We start from the raw sequence: 21866 nt of genomic DNA, 5'->3' as shown, positions 1-21866 counted from the left end.
CTCTTCATGCAAAGGCCCACATATGGAACAAAAGACACTGTTGGGCCCATGAACATCTGCACTGTGGAATTAACACAGTCTGACACAGAATCCTAACTTTTGGAGGTCTCTTTCCTTACCTATAGTCTTATGAGACCATCTAGATGGCTTTTGGAGGTCACTTTCCTTACCTATGGTCCCATGAGACCATCTAGATGGTCTTTGGAGGTCTCTTTGCTTACCTATGGTCTTATGAGACCTTCTAGGTGGTCTTTGGAGGTCTCTATGCTTAACTACAGCCTTATGAGACCATCTAGATGGTTTTTGGAGGTCACTTTCCTTACCTATGGTCTTATGAGACCATCTAGATGGCTTTTGGAGGTCCCTTTCCTTACCTATGGTCTTATGAGACCATCTAGATGGCTTTTGGAGGCCACTTTCCTTACCTATGGTCCTATGAGACCATCTAGATGGTCTTTGGAGGTCTCTTTCCTTACCTATGGTCTTATGAGACCATCTAGATGGCTTTTGGAGGTCACTTTCCTTACCTATGGTCCTATGAGACCATCTAGATGGCTTTTGGAGGTCACTTTCCTTACCTATGGTCCTATGAGACCATCTAGATGGTCTTTGGAGGTCTCTTTCCTTACCTATGGTCTTATGAGACCATCTAGATGGCTTTTGGAGGTCACTTTCCTTACCTATGGTCCTATGAGACCATCTAGATGGCTTTTGGAGGTCACTTTCCTTGCCTATGGTCCTATGAGACCATCTAGATGGTCTTTGGAGGTCTCTTTCCTTACCTATGGTCTTATGAGACCATCTAGATGGCTTTTGGAGGCCCCTTTCCTTACTTATGGTCTTAGGAGACCATCTAGATGGCTTTTGGAGGCCCCTTTCCTTACCTATGGTCTTAGGAGACCATCTAGATGGTCTTATGAAAACAACTTTGAATTTCAGAGCATTACAAAGCAACAAAAGTCCTACCTGGAGAGTCTGTTGTTCCAAGATCGGGGTCTTTGGGTATGTTTTGTATTTCTAAGGATGTAGAGATGGAAGCACTCAGAGTCTTTCGTTCAAATGTCCTTTTTGGTTCCACAAAGGGCACAACCACCAGGAAGTGTTGCATTTACACAAAGGTATATTTTGGTATAAATACAACTTTCAAGGCGGAGCTCCCAGTTGGGAGCAATCTGCGAAAACCTGGTTCGGGATAGGCCGAAATGGGCTCAAACGAAGCCATTGAATGATGTGTTGTGAATGCATGGATTGTGTCCTGCTGCATAGTAGAAAGGGTTGGGCTGGATGGCCCTTAGGGGTCTCTCCAACCTCTTGGATTCTATGCTTCTATTATTATTATTATTATTATTATTATTATTATTATTTTATTATGACACAACAAACAAGATAGATATGCTGGCTTTCATATCACAAAATCACAAGTCGAACACTTCCCAAGTGTCTAGGACTGTGTGATGTATTTTCGGATGATGCTGCAGATCCTAGTCGGGTGGCCTTTTGCAGCTGGCAGATCGTAATTTTGTCAATGTCTATTGTTTCCAAATGCCGGCTGAGATCTTTTGGCACGGCACCCACTGGGACCACCTGCACTGGTTTCTGCCAGAGTCTTTGAAGTTCAATCTTGAGGTCCTGAGAGCGGCTGAGTTTTTCCTGTTGTTTTTCTTCAATGCGACTGTCACCTGGGATGGCGACATCAATGATCCAAACCTTTTTCTTTTCCACAACTGTGATGTCTGGTGTGTTGTGTTCCAGAACTTTGGATTCGGAAGTCCCACAGTATCTTTGTGTGCTCATTTTCCAATACTTTTGCAGGTTTTTGCAGTTCTTTGCTGCTGGGAGGTGATACTTCAGGCATAAGTTCCAATGGATCATTTGGGCCACATAGTTGTGCCTCTGTTTGTAGTCTGTCTGTGCAATTTTCTTACAGCAGCTGAGGAGATGATCAATGGTTTCGTCGGTTTCCTTGCACAGTCTGCATTTTGGGTCATCGGCTGATTTTTCGATCTTGGCCTGAATGGCCTTTGTCCTGATGTCTTGCTCCTGGGCTGCAAGGATCAGGCCTTCTGTCTCCTTCTTCAGGGTCCCATTCGTGAGCCAGAGACAGGTCTTCTATTATTATTATTATTATTATTATTATTATTATTATTATTATTATTAATGGCCTTTGTCCTGATGTCTTGCTCCTGGGCTGCGAGGATGAGGCCTTCTGTCTCCTTCTTCAGGGTCCCATTCGAGAGCCAGAGCCAGGTCTTCTCCTTATCAGCTTATTATTATTATTATTATTATCATCATCATATTCATCATCATTATTATGTAGAGGCTGGATGGAGTGCTTGGATTGTGTCCTCCTGCATGGTAGAAGGAAGTTGATCTGGATGATCCTTCGGGGTCTCTCCAAACCTTAGGATTGCATGATGATGTTGTTATTATTATTGCTCTATATAAATACAGATGACGACCGGGGACGATGGGCTTTGCAGTGCTGTTATTATATTATATTATTAGTATAGCACAGTATAAGCATGATATATTACTGTCTTGTACTATACCACTGTATTGCAATATTATTACTAATTTTACATGTAATATAAATCTACAATTATAATAGTGTATTATTATTATTATTATATGGTATTACAATATCAATATTATATGTATTTACAATAAATTATATTACAGTATTAGTATAGCACAATTATAATATCAATATTAAATGTATTTACAATATATTATTAGTATAGCACAATATAAGCTTTATATATTAATGTATTGTACTATACCACTATACTGCAATATTGCTACTAATTTTACATGTAATATAAATCTACAATTAGAATAGTGTATTATTATTATTGTATGGTATTACATTATATTATTATCAATATTATATGTATTTATAATAAATTATATTACAGTATTATTATATGGTATTACATTATATTAATAGTATATGTATTTATAATAAATTATATTACAGTATTAGTATAGCATAATTATAATATCAATATTAAATGTATTTACAATATATTATTAGTATAGCACAATATAAGCTTTATATATTAATGTATTGTACTATAACACTGTATTGCAATATTATGAGTGATATTGCATGTAATATAAATCTACAATTATAAGAGTGTATTATTATTATATGGTATTACATTATATCAATATTATATGTATTTATAATAAATTATATTACAGTATTATTATATGGTATTACATTATATTAATAGTATATGTATTTATAATAAATTATATTACAGTATTATTATATGGTATTACATTATATTAATAGTATATGTATTTATAATAAATTATATTACACTATTAGTATAGCATAATTATACTATCAATATTAAATGTATTTACAATATATTATTAGTATAGCACAATATAAGCTTTATATATTAATGTATTGTACTATACCACTATACTGCAATATTACTACTAATTTTACATGTAATATAAATCTACAATTAGAATAGTGTATTATTATTATTGTATGGTATTACATTATATTATTATCAATATTATATGTATTTATAATAAATTATATTACAGTATTATTATATGGTATTACATTATATTAATAGTATATGTATTTATAATAAATTATATTACAGTATTAGTATAGCATAATTATACTATCAATATTATATGTATTTACAATATATTATTAGTATAGCATAATATAAGCTTTATATATTACTGTCTTGTACTATAACACTGTATTGCAATATTATGAGTGATATTGCATGTAATATAAATCTACAATTATAAGAGTGTATTATTATTATATGGTATTACATTATATTATTATCAATGGGTTATATAGCTGTGTGGAAGGGCCTTGAGTTACACTGCCATATAATCCAGTGCAAATTAGATAATCTGTGGAAGAGGCCTAAGTGAGGCCTAACTCTGCCTGTTCCCTGGGCTGAGTTGGTTTCTAGGAGACCAAGTGGGCAGAGATTATCCCTCTAAACTGGCAGCAATTGGCTAAAAACAATTATTCCTCTCTCTCTAATTAGGACTTTATTTTTTTCTTTTCGTTTTGTTGTATGAACGTAGAGGCATGGATGAGGGGTTGTGCTGCCAAGTTTAGTGTTTCTGGGAAGTGTAGTTTTGTTGTTTTGTCCTAGGCCGAAATTTCATTACCTTTTTATATATATAGATATTGTACTATACCACTATACTGCAATATTATTAGTAATTTTACATGTAATATAAATCTACAATTATAAGTGTATTATTATTATATGGTATTGCATTATATTTATATTATATGTATTTACAATGTATTATATTATTAGTATAGCACAATATAAGCATGATATATTACTGTATTGTACTATACCACTGTATTGCAATATTATTACTAATTTTACATGTAATCTAAGTCTTATATTAAATGTAAAATATTATATTATAACAGTGTATTATTATTATATGGTATTACATTATGTTAATATATGTATTTACAATAAATTATATTACAGTATTAGTATAGCACAATTATACTATCAATATTATATGTATTTACAATATATTATATTATTAGTATAGCACAGTATAAGCATGCTATATTACTGTATTGTACTATACCACTATACTGCAATATTATTACTAATTTTACATATATATATATAAAAGAGTGATGGCATCACGGCAATTCACAAAACAACAAAAGTACAGGCCCCCCAACCTCAAAATTTGACAACACAACCCATCATCCACGCCTCTAGGTTGATACAACAAAAAGAAAAGAAAAATAAAGTCCTTATTAGAGGGAAAGGAATTTTTTTTTATCCAATTGGTGCCAGTTTAGAGGGCTAATCTATGCCCACTTGGTTGCCTAGCAACCAAGGGACAGCCAGGTTTCAGTTCGGGGACAGGCAGATTTAGGCCTCACTTAGACTTCTTCCACAGATTATCTAATTTGCACTGGATTATATGGCAGTGTAGACTCAAGGCCCTTCCACACAGCTATAGAACCCATTTATAATCTTATATTATCTGCTTTGCACTGGGTTATCTTGACTCCACACTGCCATATAATCCACTTCAGTGTGCATTTTATACAGCTGTGAAGAAGGGGCCTCATATAATCCAGTTCTGAGCAGATAATATAAGATTAGAAATATACAATAGAGTCTCACTTATCCAACGTAAACAGGCCGGCAGGATGAGTGAATATGTTGGATAATAAGAAGGGATTCAGGAAACGCCAATTAAACATCAAATTAGGTTATCGTTATCCAAATTAAGCACCAAAACATCATATTATACAACAAATTTGACAGAAAAAGTAGTTCCATGCGCAGTAATGCTATGTAGTATTTACAGTAGAGTCTCACTTATCCAACACTCGCTTATCCAACGTTCTGGATTATCCAACACATTTTTGTAGTCAATGCTTTCAATATATCGTGATATTTTGGTGCTAAATTCATAAATACAGTAATTACTATATAGCATTACTGTGTACTGAACTACTTTTCTGACAAATTTGTTGTCTAACATGATGTTTTGGTGCTTAATTTGTAAAATCATAACCTAATTTGATGTTTAATAGGGTTATCCTTAATTCCTCATTATCCAACATATTCGCTTATCCAACGTTCTGCCGGCCCGTTTATGTTGGATAAGTGAGACTCTACTGTACTGTATTTACAAATTTACCACTACAATATCACAATGAATTTAAAACACTGACTACAAAAACATTGATTATGAAAAGGAAGACTGCGTTGGATAATCCAGAACATTGTATAAGCGAATGTTGGATAAGTGAGATTCTTCTTTAATATGAAATAATTACTGGGATAGAATAATGCAGAACAATATAATCTCTAAAACCAGGACAGTAAATAAACAGGGGAATTCCACACAGGAAACAATCAGGGCCAGCTAACACCTCCCAACAAAGTATTCCCATCATCAAAGTCTGGCAAATCCTGTTTTCTCAGGGCCACAGACAGTAGAAACACATAAAATATTGCAAACAACACCACTCTGAAAACAAGGGAATTCCAGACAGGAAACAATCAGGGCCAGCTAACACCTCTCAACAAAAAATTCACTCAGGGAGGAAACAGCCAGGCTTTAAAGCTGCAAGGCCATTACATCCTAATCATTTTTCCTAATTGCAGCATTCATACTTGCCTCCAACAAACAAAAAAAACCAATCAGAAATATTGTATATTCACAACCTTTAGGAAATAATATCCCCTGATGGCGCAGCGTGTTAAAGCGCTGAGCTGCTGAACTTCTGGACCGAAAGGCCACAGGTTTGAATTGGGGGAGCGGAGAGAGCCCCCACTGTTAGCCCCAGCTTCTGCCAACCCAGAAGTTCGAAAACATGCAAATGTGAGTGCATCAATAGGTACTGCTCCGGCGGGAAGGTAACGCCGCTCCATGTAGTCATCCCACATGACCTTGGAGGAGTCTACGGACAACGCCGGCTCTTGGGCTTAGAAATGGAGATGAGCACCAACCTCCAGAGTCAGACACGACTGGACTTAATGTCTGGGGAAAACCTTTACCCTTGACCTTAACTACCACCAATTCCTCAATACTTTATTTCCCAGAACACCAGACTTCGCCACAGCAACGCATGGCCGGGTACAGCTAGTGTAATATAAATCTACAATTATAAGAGTGTATTATTATTATATGATATTACATATTATATGTATTTACAATAAATTATATTATTAGTAAGGCACAATATAAGCATCATATATTACTATATTGTACTATTCCACTATACTGCAATATTATGAGTGATATTACATGCAATATAAATCTACAATTATAATAATGTATTATTATATCGTATTACATTATATTAATATATTTATTAAAATATATTAATATATATATATATATATACCACTATATTGCAATATTATGGCTAATTTTACATGTAATATAAATATACAATTATACTAGTGTATCATTATTATTATAGCACAATTATACTATCAATATTATATGTATTTACAATAAATTATATTATTAGTATAGCCCAGTATAAACATGATATATTACTGTATTGTACTATACCACTGTATTGCAATATTATTACTAATTTTGCATGTAATATAAATCTACAATTATAATACTATATTATTATATGGTATTACATTATATTAATATTATATGTATTTACAATAAATTATATTACAGTATAAGTATAACACAATTATACTATCAATATTATACGTATTTACAATGTATTATATTATTAGTATAGCACAATATAAGCATTATATATTACTGTATTGTACTATACCACTATTGCAATATTATTACTAATTTTACATGTAATATAAATCTACAATTATAACAGTGTATTATTATTATTATTATATGGTATTACATTATAATATCCATATTATATGTATTTACAATGTATTATATTAGTATAGCACAGTATAAGCATGATATATTACTGTATTGTACTATACCACTATACTGCAGTATTATGAGTAATATTGTATGTATTTACAATATATTATATTATTAGTATAGCACGTTATAAGCATGATATATTACTGTATTGTACTATTCCACTATCCTGCAATATTATGAGTAATATTATATGTATTTGTAATATATTATATTATTAGTATAGCACAGTATAAGCATGATATATTACTGTCTTGTACTATTCCACTATACTGCAATAGAGTCATATTATATTATTAATATTAATATTATAATATTATATTATAACCACCTGCTACATATATGCTGTTCACTAACCCTCCAAACATATGAATAATAAAGAGAGAATTAGATAAATCCTAAAAAAAGAAAATTTATATTTATATTACATGTAAACTTAGTCATAATATTGCAATATAGTGGTATAGTACAATATCTATATATATAAAAGAGTGATGGCATCGTGGCGACCCACAAAACAATATGTATGTGTATATATATATATATATATATATATATATATATATACCACTATATTGCAATATTATGACTAATTTTACATGTAATATAAATATACAATTATACTAGTGTATTATTATTATTATATGGCATTACATTATATTAATAATATATGTATTTATATATTATATTATTAGTATAGCACAATATATGTATTTACAATGTATTATATTATTGGTATAGCACAATATAAGCATGATATATTACTATATTGTACTATACCACTATACTGCAGTATTATGAGTAATATTATATGTATTGACAATATATTATATTATTAGTATAGCACAATATAAGCATTATATACTACTATATTGTACTATACCACTATACTGCAATATTATGAGTAATATTATATGTATTTACAATATATTATATTATTAGTATAGCACAATATAAGCATGATATATTACTATATTGTACTATACCACTATACTGCAGTATTATGAGTAATATTATATGTATTGACAATATATTATATTATTAGTATAGCACAGTATAAGCATGATATATTACTGTATTGTACTATACCACTATACTTCAGTATTATGAGTAATATTATATGTATTGAAAATATATTATATTATTAGTATAGCACAGTATAAGCATGATATATTACTGTCTTGTACTATTCCACTATACTGCAATATTATGAGTAATATTATATGTATTGACAATGTATTATATTATTAGTATAGCACAATATAAGCATTATATATTACTGTATTGTACTATACCACTATACTGCAGTATTATGAGTAATATTATATGTATTGACAATATATTATATTATTAGTATAGCACAGTATAAGCATGATATATTACTGTATTGTACTATTCCACTATACTGCAATAGAGTAATATTATATTATATTATTAATATTAATATTATAATATTATATTATAACCACCTGCTACATATATGCTGTTCACTAACCCTCCAAACATATGAATAATAAAGAGAGAATTAGATAAATCCTAAAAAAAGAAAATTTATATTTATATTACATGTAAACTTAGTCATAATATTGCAATATAGTGGTATAGTACAATATCTATATATATAAAAGAGTGATGGCATCGTGGCGAGCCACAAAACAATATGTATATGTGTATATATATATATATATATATATATATATATATATACACACACACCACTATATTGCAATATTATGACTAATTTTACATGTAATATAAATATACAATTATACTAGTGTATTATTATTATTATATGGCATTACATTATATTAATAATATATGTATTTACAATGTATTATATTATTAGTATAGCACAATATATGTATTTACAATATATTATATTATTAGTATAGCACAATATATGTATTTACAATATATTATATTATTAGTATAGCACAATATATGTATTTACAATATATTATATTATTAGTATAGCACAATATATGTATTTACAATATATTATATTATTAGTATAGCACAATATATGTATTTACAATGTATTATATTATTAGTATAGCACAATATAAGCATGATATATTACTATATTGTACTATACCACTATACTGCAGTATTATGAGTAATATTATATGTATTGACAATATAAGCATTATATACTACTATATTGTACTATACCACTATACTGCAATATTATGAGTAATATATGTATTTACAATATATTATATGATTAGTATAGCACAATATAAGCATGATATATTACTATATTGTACTATACCACTATACTGCAGTATTATGAGTAATATTATATGTATTGACAATATATTATATGATTAGTATAGCACAGTATAAGCATGATATATTACTATATTGTACTATACCACTATACTGCAGTATTATGAGTAATATTATATGTATTGACAATATATTATATTATTAGTATAGCACAATATATGTATTTACAATATATTATATTATTAGTATAGCACAATATATGTATTTACAATATATTATATTATTAGTATAGCACAATATATGTATTTACAATGTATTATATTATTAGTATAGCACAATATAAGCATGATATATTACTATATTGTACTATACCACTATACTGCAGTATTATGAGTAATATTATATGTATTGACAATATATTATATTATTAGTATAGCACAATATATGTATTTACAATATATTATATTATTAGTATAGCACAATATATGTATTTACAATATATTATATTATTAGTATAGCACAATATATGTATTTACAATGTATTATATTATTAGTATAGCACAATATTAGCATGATATATTACTATATTGTACTATACCACTATACTGCAGTATTATGAGTAATATTATCTGTATTGACAATATAAGCATTATATACTACTATATTGTACTATACCACTATACTGCAATATTATGAGTAATATATGTATTTACAATATATTATATGATTAGTATAGCACAATATAAGCATGATATATTACTATATTGTACTATACCACTATACTGCAGTATTATGAGTAATATTATATGTATTGACAATATATTATATTATTAGTATAGCACAGTATAAGCATGATATATTACTGTCTTGTACTATTCCACTATACTGCAATAGAGTAATATTATATGTATTTGTAATATATTATATTATTAGTATAGCACAGTATAAGCATGATATATTACTGTCTTGTACTCTAACACTGTTTTGCATTATTATTACAGCAGGCTGTCACTCCACTCGCCGGAGATGGATTAATGGAAATGTGAACCCTGCGTGGAATCGGTCTCCGAAATGCGACGAAGTCCGACAACGGGCCGATATGTAACGGATGACGACCGGGGACGATGGGCCTTGCAGTGCTGTTTCCGGACCCCAGCATCCCCGCCGCCTCCTTGTCCTCGGCCTCTCCATCCTGCCCTTCCCTGAACAGCCGCAGTGCTTGCTTCTTCTCCGCCGGCTGAGTGACGCAATCCCTCCATCACCCATCCATCCATCCATCCATCCTCCGCCCTCTTTCTTCGGCAGCATCGGAGGAGGCAAAGGATGAGGCATCGCTGCCTATGGGATTGCTGGGGGTCCTCTCTTTCCTCCAAAACAACATCTTCGCGGAGGAGGTAAGACCCCTTTTTCCTTTGTCTTTGGGTCGGGAAAAATATCCCGATTTATTTTCGTGGTCTATGCGGCAACCTGAGTGGCATATTAAACAGCCTGGGGAACGTCTTTGGGGACATTCAGGGCCCGAGGATGTAATTTATTGAAATTTATTTATTATTTATTTATATTTATATTTATTAGTGACATTTATATCCCTCCCTTCTCACCCCTAATCTATATATATAAAAGAGTGATGGCATCACGGCGACCCACAAGACAACAAAACTACAGGCACCCCCAACCTTGAAATTTGAGAACACAGCTAGTAATAATATATAATACTGATATTATACTATACTAATATTATATTATAACATATTGTATATACATATAATATTGGTAATAATATTATGATGTAATACAATGTAATAATAATAATAATAATACACTATTATAATTGTATATTTGTATTTCAAGTAATATTACAATAATATGGCAATATAGTCATATAGTCTATATATATATAAAAGAGTGATGGCATCACGGCGACCCACAAGACAACAAAACTACAGGCACCCCCAACCTTGAAATTTGACAACACAGCTAGTAATAATATATAATACTGATATTATACTATACTAAAATTATATTATAACATATTGTATATACATATAATATTGGTAATAATATTATGATGTAATACAATGTAATAATAATAATAATAATAATAATAATAATAATACACTATTATAATTGTATATTTGTATTTCAAGTAATATTACAATAATATTGCAATATAGTCATATAGTCTATATATATATATAAAAGAGTGATGGCATCACGGCGACCCACAAAACAACAAAACTACAGGCACCCCCAACCTTGAAATTTGACAACACAACCCATCATCCACGCCTCTAGGTTGATACAACAAAAAGAAAAGAAAAATAAAGTCCTAATTAGAGAGAGAGGAATAATTGCTTTTATCCAATTGCTGCCAGTTAGAAGGCTAAGCTCCTCCAACTTGGTCTCCTAGCAACCCAATAAAAATAATAAAAAACACTAAAAAAATAATTTAAAACACTAAAAATTAATACAATAAAATACTATAAGAACAGAAAATAACTAAAAATAATACAAGAAAATAATAAAATATAATAAATAAAAAGATAAATTACAATAAAATTAATTAAAAAAATAGAAATAACATCAAATAAAAATTACACAACAATTTTTAACCAATACCACCACCACTTTGCCACAGCAACGCGTGGCCGGGCACAGCTAGTATATTATATTATGCGTAAAGCACAATATAAGCATTAACGTAATTTATTGAAATTTATTATGTATTTATATTTATATTTATTAGTGACATTTATATCCCACCCTCTATCAACCCGAAGGGGAATCACAAGTTATATATACATACAATATATTATATTATGAGTATAACACAATATAAGCATTAATGTAATTTATTGAAATTTATTTATTTATTATTTATTTATATTTAGTAGTGACATTTATATCCTGCCCTTCTCACCCCAAAGGATACATACAATATATTATATTATTAGTAAAGCACAATATAAGCATTAATGTAATTTGTTGAATTTTTTTATTATTTATTGAAGTTTATTATTTATTTATTTATTGATATTTATTAGTGACATTTATATCCTGCCCTTCTCATCCCAAAGGATACATACAATATATTATATTATTAGTAAAGCACAATATAAGCATTAATGTAATTTATTGAATTTTTTTATTATTTATTGAAGTTTATTATTTATTTATTTATTGATATTTATTAGTGACATTTATATCCTGCCCTTCTCACCCCAAAGGATACATACAATATATTATATTATTAGTAAAGCACAATATAAGCGTTAATGTAATTTATTGAATTTTTTTATTATTTATTTATATTTATATTTATTAGTGACATTGATATCCCGCCCTTCTCACCCCGAAGGGGACTCACAAGTTCTATATACATACAATATATTATATTATGAGTATAGCACAATATAAGCATTAATGTAATTTATTGAATTTTTTTATTATTTATTTATATTTATATTTATTAGTGACATTGATATCCCGCCCTTCTCACCCCGAAGGGGACTCACAAGTTCTATATACATACAATATATTATATTATGAGTATAGCACAATATAAGCATTAATGTAATTTATTGAATTTTTTTATTATTTATTATTTATTTATATTTATTAGCGACATTTACATCCCCCCCTTCTCACCCCAAAGGGTCGTTTACAAGTTATATTTATATACAATATATTATATTATTAACATATTTATTATTTATTTATATTTATTAGCGACATTTACATCCCCCCCTTCTCACCCCAAAGGGTCGTTTACAAGTTATATTTATATACAATATATTATATTATTAACATATTTATTATTTATTTATATTTATTAGCGACATTTACATCCCCCCTTCTCACCCCAAAGGGTCATTTACAAGTTATATTTATATACAATATATTATATTATTAACATATTTATTATTTATTTATATTTATTAGCGACATTTACATCCCCCCTTCTCACCCCAAAGGGTCATTTACAAGTTATATTTATATACAATATATTATATTATTAACATATTTATTATTTATTTATATTTATTAGCGACATTTACATCCCCCCTTCTCACCCCAAAGGGTCATTTACAAGTTATATTTATATACAATATATTATATTATTAACATATTTATTATTTATTTATATTTATTAGCGACATTTACATCCCCCCCTTCTCACCCCAAAGGGTCGTTTACAAGTTATATTTATATACAATATATTATATTATTAACATATTTATTATTTATTTATATTTATTAGCGACATTTACATCCCCCCTTCTCACCCCAAAGGGTCATTTACAAGTTATATTTATATACAATATATTATATTATTAACATATTTATTATTTATTTATATTTATTAGCGACATTTACATCCCCCCCTTCTCACCCCAAAGGGTCGTTTACAAGTTATATTTATATACAATATATTATATTATTAACATATTTATTATTTATTTATATTTATTAGCGACATTTATATCCGGCTCTTCTCACCCCGAAGGGGACTCACAAGTTATATATACATACAATATATTCTATTATTAGTATAGCACAATATAAGCATTTATGTAATTTATTGCATTTTTTAATTATTTATTGAAATTTATTTTTATTTATTTATTTATTTATTTTTATTAGTGACATTTATATCCCGCCCTTCTCACCCCGAAGGCTTACAAGTTATATATACATACAATATATTATATTATTCATATAGCACAATATAAGCATTATATATTATTATGTTGTCCTATACAACTATATGGCAATATTATTAGTAATATTGCATGTAATATAAATATACAATTATAATCGTGTACCATTATTATTATATTTTATTACGTTATAATATTATTATCAATATTATATGTGTATACAATATATTATAATATTAGTATAGTATACTATACGACTATATTGCAATATTATTAGTAATATTACATGTAATATAAATAAACAATTATTATAGTGTATTATATGTATATACAATATATTATAATATTAGTATAGTATACTATATGACTATATTGCAATATTATTAGTAATATTGCATGTAATATAAATAAACAATTATAGTGTATTATATGTATATACAATATATTATAATATTAGTATAGTATACTATACGACTATATTGCAATATTATTAGTAATATTGCATGTAATATAAATAAACAATTATAGTGTATTATATGTATATACAATATATTATAATATTAGTATAGTATACTATATGACTATATTGCAATATTATTAGTAATATTACATGTAATATAAATAAACAATTATTATAGTGTATTATTATATGTATATACAATATATTATATTAGTATAGTATACTATACGACTATATTGCAATATTATTAGTAATATTGCATATAATATAAATATACAATTATAATCGTGTACCATTATTATTATATTGTATTACATTATAATATTATCAATATTATATGTGTATACAATAAATTATAATATTAGTATAGTATACTATACGACTATATTGCAATATTATTAGTAATATTACATATAATATAAATATACAATTATAATCGTGTACCGTTATTATTATATTGTATTACATTATAATATTATTATCAATATTATATGTGTATACAATATATTATAATATTAGTATAGTATACTATACGACTATATTGCAATATTATTAGTAATATTACATCTAATATAAATATACAATTATAATAGTGTACTATTATTATATTGTATTACATCATAATATTATCAATATTATATGTATGTACAATAAATTATATTATTAGTACTGTATAGTATAATATTGTACTATACGACTATATTGCAATATTATTAGTAATATTGCATGTTATATAAATATACAATTTATTCTGCATTGAATATTGTTTTTATTATGTGTACTGTATTGTATCGTTTTTACCATGTTGGAAACCTCCTGGAGTCCCATTATTATTATTATTATTATTATTATTATTATTATTATTATTATTATTATTATTATTTTATTATGACACAGCAAACAAGATAGACATGCTGGATTTTATATCATAAAATCACAGGTCGAACACTTCCCAAGTGTCTAGGACTGTGTGATGTATTATTAATGTATTATTATTATTATTATTATTATTATTTAATTCTGTGTTTCAATGGAATGTCTGCTACAATCTATAGTATTGTTGGTCTTCTGTAGGCATTTCCTAGATTCCATCATCAAAAGTGCAGGTCATGCATCTATTGAATAATAATAATAATAATAATAATAATTATTATTATTATTATTATTATTATTATTATTATTATTATTATATAATTATGTGATACTCGTGGGCTGTTTCAATGGAATGTCTGCTACAATCCATGGTTTTATTAGTCCTTTGTAGGTCACGTTGACTCTCCCTCCTCCCCCCCCCCCCAAAATTTGGCCTGGATTTGGGATTTTGATTGACAGGGGGAGGGAATCACAACTCCTCCCCTTTTCTTTCCTTCCAGATGTTGTCTTTTCCCTTTGCAATCCCTTCTTCCTTTCTTTCCTTTCACAACCTCCTTTTGCTTGGGCTGCTGTGAGTTTTCCGAGCCAGTGTATCCAGAAGCATTCTCTCCTGACATTTCACCCACGTCTATGGCAGGCATCCTCAGGCATCCTCACAAGCTCTGAGGATGCCTGCCATAGATGTGGGTGAAATGTCAGGAGAGAATGCTTCTGGAACATGGCCAGACAGCCCAGACAACTCGAAGCAACCTATTATTATTGTTGTTGTTGTTGTTGTTGTTGCTGCTGTTGCTGTTGCTGCTGTTGTTGTTGTTGTTGCATGAGGAGGCCTGCCATAGATGTGGGTGAAATGTCAGGAGAGAATGCTGCTGGAACATGGCCAGACAGCCCAGACAACCTGAAGCAACCTATTATTATTATTATTATTATTATTATTATTATTATTATTATTGTTGTTGTTGTTGTTGTTGTTGTTGTTACATGAGGATGCCTGCCATAGATGTGGGTGAAATGTCAGGAGAGAATGCTTCTGGAACATGGCCAGACAGCCCAGACAACTCGAAGCAACCTATTGTTGTTGTTGTTGTTGTTGTTGTTGTTGTCGTTACATGAGGAGGCTTGGCATAGATGTGGGTGAAATGTCAGGAGAGAATGCTGCTGGAACATGGCCAGACAGCCCAGACAACCTGAAGCAACCTATTATTATTATTATTATTATTATTATTATTATTATTATTATTATTATTGTTACATGAGGATGCCTGCCATAGATGTGGGTGAAATGTCAGGAGAGAATGCTTCTGGAACATGGCCAGACAGCCCAGACAACCTGAAGCAACCTATTATTATTATTATTATTATTATTATTATTATTATTATTATTATTATTATTATTATTACATGAGGATGCCTGCCATAGATGTGGGTGAAACGTCAGGAGAAAATGCTTCTGGAACATGGCCAGGCAGCCCAGACAACTCAAAGCAACCTATTATTATTATTATTATTATTATTATTATTATTATTATTGTTACATGAGGATGCCTGCCATAGATGTGGGTGAAATGTCAGGAGAGAATGCTTCTGGAATATGGCCAGACAGTCCAGACAACCCGAAGCAACCTATTATTATTATTATTATTATTATTATTATTATTATTATTATTATTATTATTGTTACATGAGGATGCCTGCCATAGATGTGGGTGAAACGTCAGGAGAGAATGCTTCTGGAACATGGCCAGACATCCCAGACAACCTGAAGCAACCTATTATTATTATTATTATTATTATTATTATTATTATTATTATTATTGTTACATGAGAATGCCTGCCATAGATGTGGATGAAACGTCAGGAGAGAATGCTTCTGGAATATGGCCAGACATCCCAGACAACTCGAAGCAACCTATTATTATTATTATTATTATTATTATTATTATTATTATTATTATTGTTACATGAGGATGCCTGCCATAGATGTGGGTGAAATGTCAGGAGAGAGTACTTCTGGAATATGGCCAGACAGTCCAGACAACCCGAAGCAACCTATTATTATTATTGTTGTTGTTGTTGTTGTTGTTGTTACAAAGGCATAGTATGACACAGCAAACAAGATATATATGCTGGATTTTGTATATTATTATTATTATTATTTCTAATTATATTATTTTATTGTATGACACAGCAAACAAGATAGATATGCAATAAAATAATATAAGTAGAAATAATAATAATAATAATATACAAAATCCAGGACATATATCTCGTTTGCTGTGTCATACTATGCCTTTGTAGTAGTAATAATAATAATAATAATAATAGGTCTACTTATATTATTATTATTATTATTTCTATTATCATTATTATTAAATACCATTGATATTGCTATTACTGTTTTGTCGTTCAACAACCTTGCCTTGCCCCCTCCTTATATATCCGGCTCTGCAATAAAAATGTAAATAAATATTATATATTAAATTTCATATTACTAATAATATTACCATATAATGATATAGCACAATAGAGTAATTTAATGCTTATATTGTGCTATGCTAATAATATAATATTGTATGTTCATTTGATTTGTAAGCCGCTCTGAGTCTCCTTCGGGGTGAGAATAAGTAAGTAAATAAATAATAATAAATAATAAATCCATAAATAAGAGCATCCTATATTCTAGCAGAGGGACCCTTTTTTCCATCCCAGTTACCATCGCCATGGTAACCGGAACAGCCTCTCCTGATTGGTTGGAGTTTTAGGCATCCTTTGCCTTGCGGTCTCTCTTTCGTTCCTTTCCATCTCTTTTGTTCTGATTTATTCCATTTAGTCCCCGGGGTCTCCAAAATAAATGAAATATTCGCCCCGAATAGAGGCGATTTTTCATCGACCTTCCGGGGAGAGATCAAAGCCATTTTGCAATGGTGAAATTCCTTTTGTTGTTGCTGTTGTTGCTGTGTTGCAAATATGATTGGCTTTTGTTCTTGAACCGTTTTGCATTGAGAGGATGTTATTCAGTTTGGTATCTTTTCTCTCCCCAAATTCCTGTTTGATGGTGGCGGGGTATAAATAAATTATTATTATTATTATTATTATTATTATTATTATTATTATTATTACTATTATTATTATTATTATTTGCTGGATATCGTATCACAAAATCACAAATCGAACACTTCCCAAGTGTCTAGGACTGTGTGATGTATTTTCAGATGATGCTGCAGATCCCAGCAGGGTGGTTTTCTTGTACTGATTCTGCTCTAGTTTGTAGTGCGGTTTTCTTGTACTGATTCTGCTCATAGTTTGTAGTGCGGTTTTCTTGTACTGATTCTGCTCTAGTTTGTAGTGCGGTTTTCTTGTACTGATTCTGCTCTAGTTTGTAGTGCGGTTTTCTTGTACTGATTCTGCTCTAGTTCGTAGTGCGGTTTTCTTGTACTGATTCTGCTCTAGTTCGTAGCGCGGTTTTCTTGTACTGATTCTGCTCTAGTTTGTAGTGCGGTTTTCTTGTACTGATTCTGCTCTAGTTTGTAGTGCGGTTTTCTTGTACTGATTCTGCTCTAGTTTGTAGTGCGGTTTTCTTGTACTGATTCTGCTCTAGTTCGTAGTGCGGTTTTCTTGTACTGATTCTGCTCTAGTTTGTAGTGCGGTTTTCTTGTACTGATTCTGCTCTAGTTTGTAGTGCGGTTTTCTTGTACTGATTTTGCTCTAGTTTGTAGTGCGGTTTTCTTGTACTGATTCTGCTCATAGTTTGTAGTGCGGTTTTCTTGTACTGATTCTGCTCTAGTTTGTAGTGCGGTTTTCTTGTACTGATTCTGCTCTAGTTTGTAGTGCGGTTTTCTTGTACTGATTCTGCTCTAGTTCGTAGTGCGGTTTTCTTGTACTGATTCTGCTCTAGTTTGTAGTGCGGTTTTCTTGTACTGATTCTGCTCATAGTTTGTAGTGCGGTTTTCTTGTACTGATTCTGCTCTAGTTTGTAGTGCGGTTTTCTTGTACTGATTCTTTGTCTGCTGTGCTTTGAGGAGTTTCTGATTTTTGACTTCAATCAAAGCAGGTTCTTCACTTTGCTTGATATCTTCTGCCAGGGCATGTTCTTCTTCTTTGACTGCTTGTTTGACTTGTAAGAGTCCTCTGCCACCTGATCTTCTAGGCAGATATAGCCAAACATCACTGCGAGGGTGCAGTGAATCATGAATGGTCATGAGGTTTCTTGCCCAAATTGTCCAGTTCCGCCTGTGTCCAGTATATCTTATGACAGGTATAGCCCAGGTGTTTATGGCCTTGATGGCGTTGCCTCCATTGAGCTTTCTTTTGAGAATTTTTCTGACCCTTTGTGTGTATTCTTTATTGACCACAGTCTTCACATGTTCATGCTTGATGTTGTCCAGCTGTATTATGCCCAGATATTTATAGGCCTCTGGCTGGTGACACTTTATTGTTTGGACATTAGGCATATTTATGCCCTCACTTTCCATGATTTTTCCCTTCTTCAATGCCACTGTCGAACATTTGCCCAAACCAAACTCCATGCTGTTTTCAGTGCTAAAAATTCGGACAGTGTTGGTCAGAGACTGGATTTCAGTTTCCGTTTTCCCATACAGCTTCAGGTCATCCATGTACATCAGATGCTAAATTTTGTGATATTTCTTAGATGTTTGATAGCCAAGATTTGTTTTTTGTAAGATTGTTGACAGAGGGATCATGGCAATAATGAAAAGCAGAGGGGACAATGAGTCTCCCTGGAAAATTTCAATTATTATTATTATTTATTATGACACAGCAAACAAGATAGACATGCTGGATTTCGTATCACAAAATCAAAAGTCGAACACTTCCCAAGTGTCTAGGACTGTGTGATGTATTTTCGGATGATGCGTGCAGATCCCAGCAGGGTGGCCTTTTGCAGTTGGCTGATCGTGATTTTGTCAATGTCTATGGTTTCCAAATGCTGGCTGAGATCTTTTGGCACGGCACCCAGTGTGCCCATCACCACCGGGACCACCTGCACTGGTTTCTGCCAGAGTCTTTGAAGTTCAATCTTGAGGTCCTGATAGCGGCTGAGTTTTTCCTGTTGTTTTTCGTCAATGCGATGCACTAGTTTGTAGTGCGGTTTTCTTGTACTGATTCTGCTCTAGTTTGTAGTGCGGTTTTCTTGTACTGATTCTGCTCTAGTTTGTAGTGCGGTTTTCTTGTACTGATTCTGCTCTAGTTTGTAGTGCGGTTTTCTTGTACTGGTTTTTTGTCTGCTGATATCAGTGCTAAAAATTCGGACAGTGTTAGTCAGAGACTGGATTTCAGTTTCAGTTTTCCCATACAGCTTCAGGTCATCCATGTACATCAGATGCGAAAAATTGTGAGATTTCTTACCATGTTTCCCCGAAAATAAGACAGTGTCTTGTATTAATTTTTGCTCCCAAAGATGTGCTAGGTCTTATTTTGGGGGGATGTCTTATTTTTCCTTGAAGAAGAATTCACATTTATTGTTGAACAAAAAAACAACATTTATTATATAGTGTACAGTAGTTGTCAACACAAACCAGCATAACCAGACAAACTGTGAATCCTATCAAGAATTTCTTGTTACTACCATTATTTCCATGTACAACTGGTATGTACATTTACCAATCCTGCATGCTCTGGTGTTCTGTTTGGCAGGCACTGGGCCTGCTTCCAAACAAAAATTTTGCTAGGTCTTACTTTCGGGGGAGGCCTTATATTTAGCAATTCAGCAAAACTTCTACTAGGTCTTATTTTTTGGGGGATGTCTTATTTTCAGGGAAACAGGGTAGATGTTTGATAGCCGAGATTTGTTTTTTTGTAAGATTGTTGCAATGTTGTTGTTTGCAATGTTTTGTTGTGCCAGCTGTCAGCTCTAGTTTGTAGTGCGGTTTTCTTGTATTATTATTATTATTATCTCGTGGTGCCAGAGTGCAGTTTGTTCAAGTCGCTCAGTCTTCTGTGTGCCCAGGAGGGAGTTTCTCATCCAGTCTCAGCCCCTGATTGAGGTTCCGGGTTTTAGCCTGCCACTTTTGGACTCTCGCTTGCTGAGAGTATCTCAAAAAGTCCTTCCCGGTAAATAGATGGGGGTAGGAAGTATAGGAATGCGCGAGTGGCGCGGAGATGGAGGAGGGAGGTGCCATCCGCGGAGGATGCTGCGCAGCGCTTTTGTCCTTCGAGACGAGGCCGCTCGCCATCCATCGCTAGGGATGCAGAGCCTGAAATCCAGGCAG

General features: G+C 31.0%; 1 protein-coding gene across 2 annotated transcripts in view; it reads left to right on the top strand.

Annotated features, from left to right (window-relative positions):
- The first annotated feature begins 10701 nt into the window (after positions 1–10701).
- Positions 10702–21866, top strand: part of apc2 (APC regulator of WNT signaling pathway 2) — a 58399-nt gene continuing 47234 nt past the window's right edge. The window contains exon 1 of one of the 2 annotated variants that reach the window (XM_062960562.1): positions 10702–11039. In XM_062960562.1, coding sequence (XP_062816632.1) covers positions 10986–11039 — 54 coding nt within the window. In that variant the 5' untranslated portion in view covers positions 10702–10985. Of the gene's footprint in view, positions 11040–21635 lie in introns of those variants that run through there. The other variant, XM_062960561.1, reaches the window with a different exon arrangement.

This window comes from Anolis carolinensis, unplaced genomic scaffold, assembly GCF_035594765.1.
Source record: "Anolis carolinensis isolate JA03-04 unplaced genomic scaffold, rAnoCar3.1.pri scaffold_7, whole genome shotgun sequence".
Classification (NCBI taxonomy): Eukaryota; Metazoa; Chordata; class Lepidosauria; order Squamata; family Dactyloidae; genus Anolis; species Anolis carolinensis.
The sequence above is the reverse complement of the archived record's forward strand: the minus strand, read 5'-3'. Positions and strand labels throughout refer to the sequence as shown.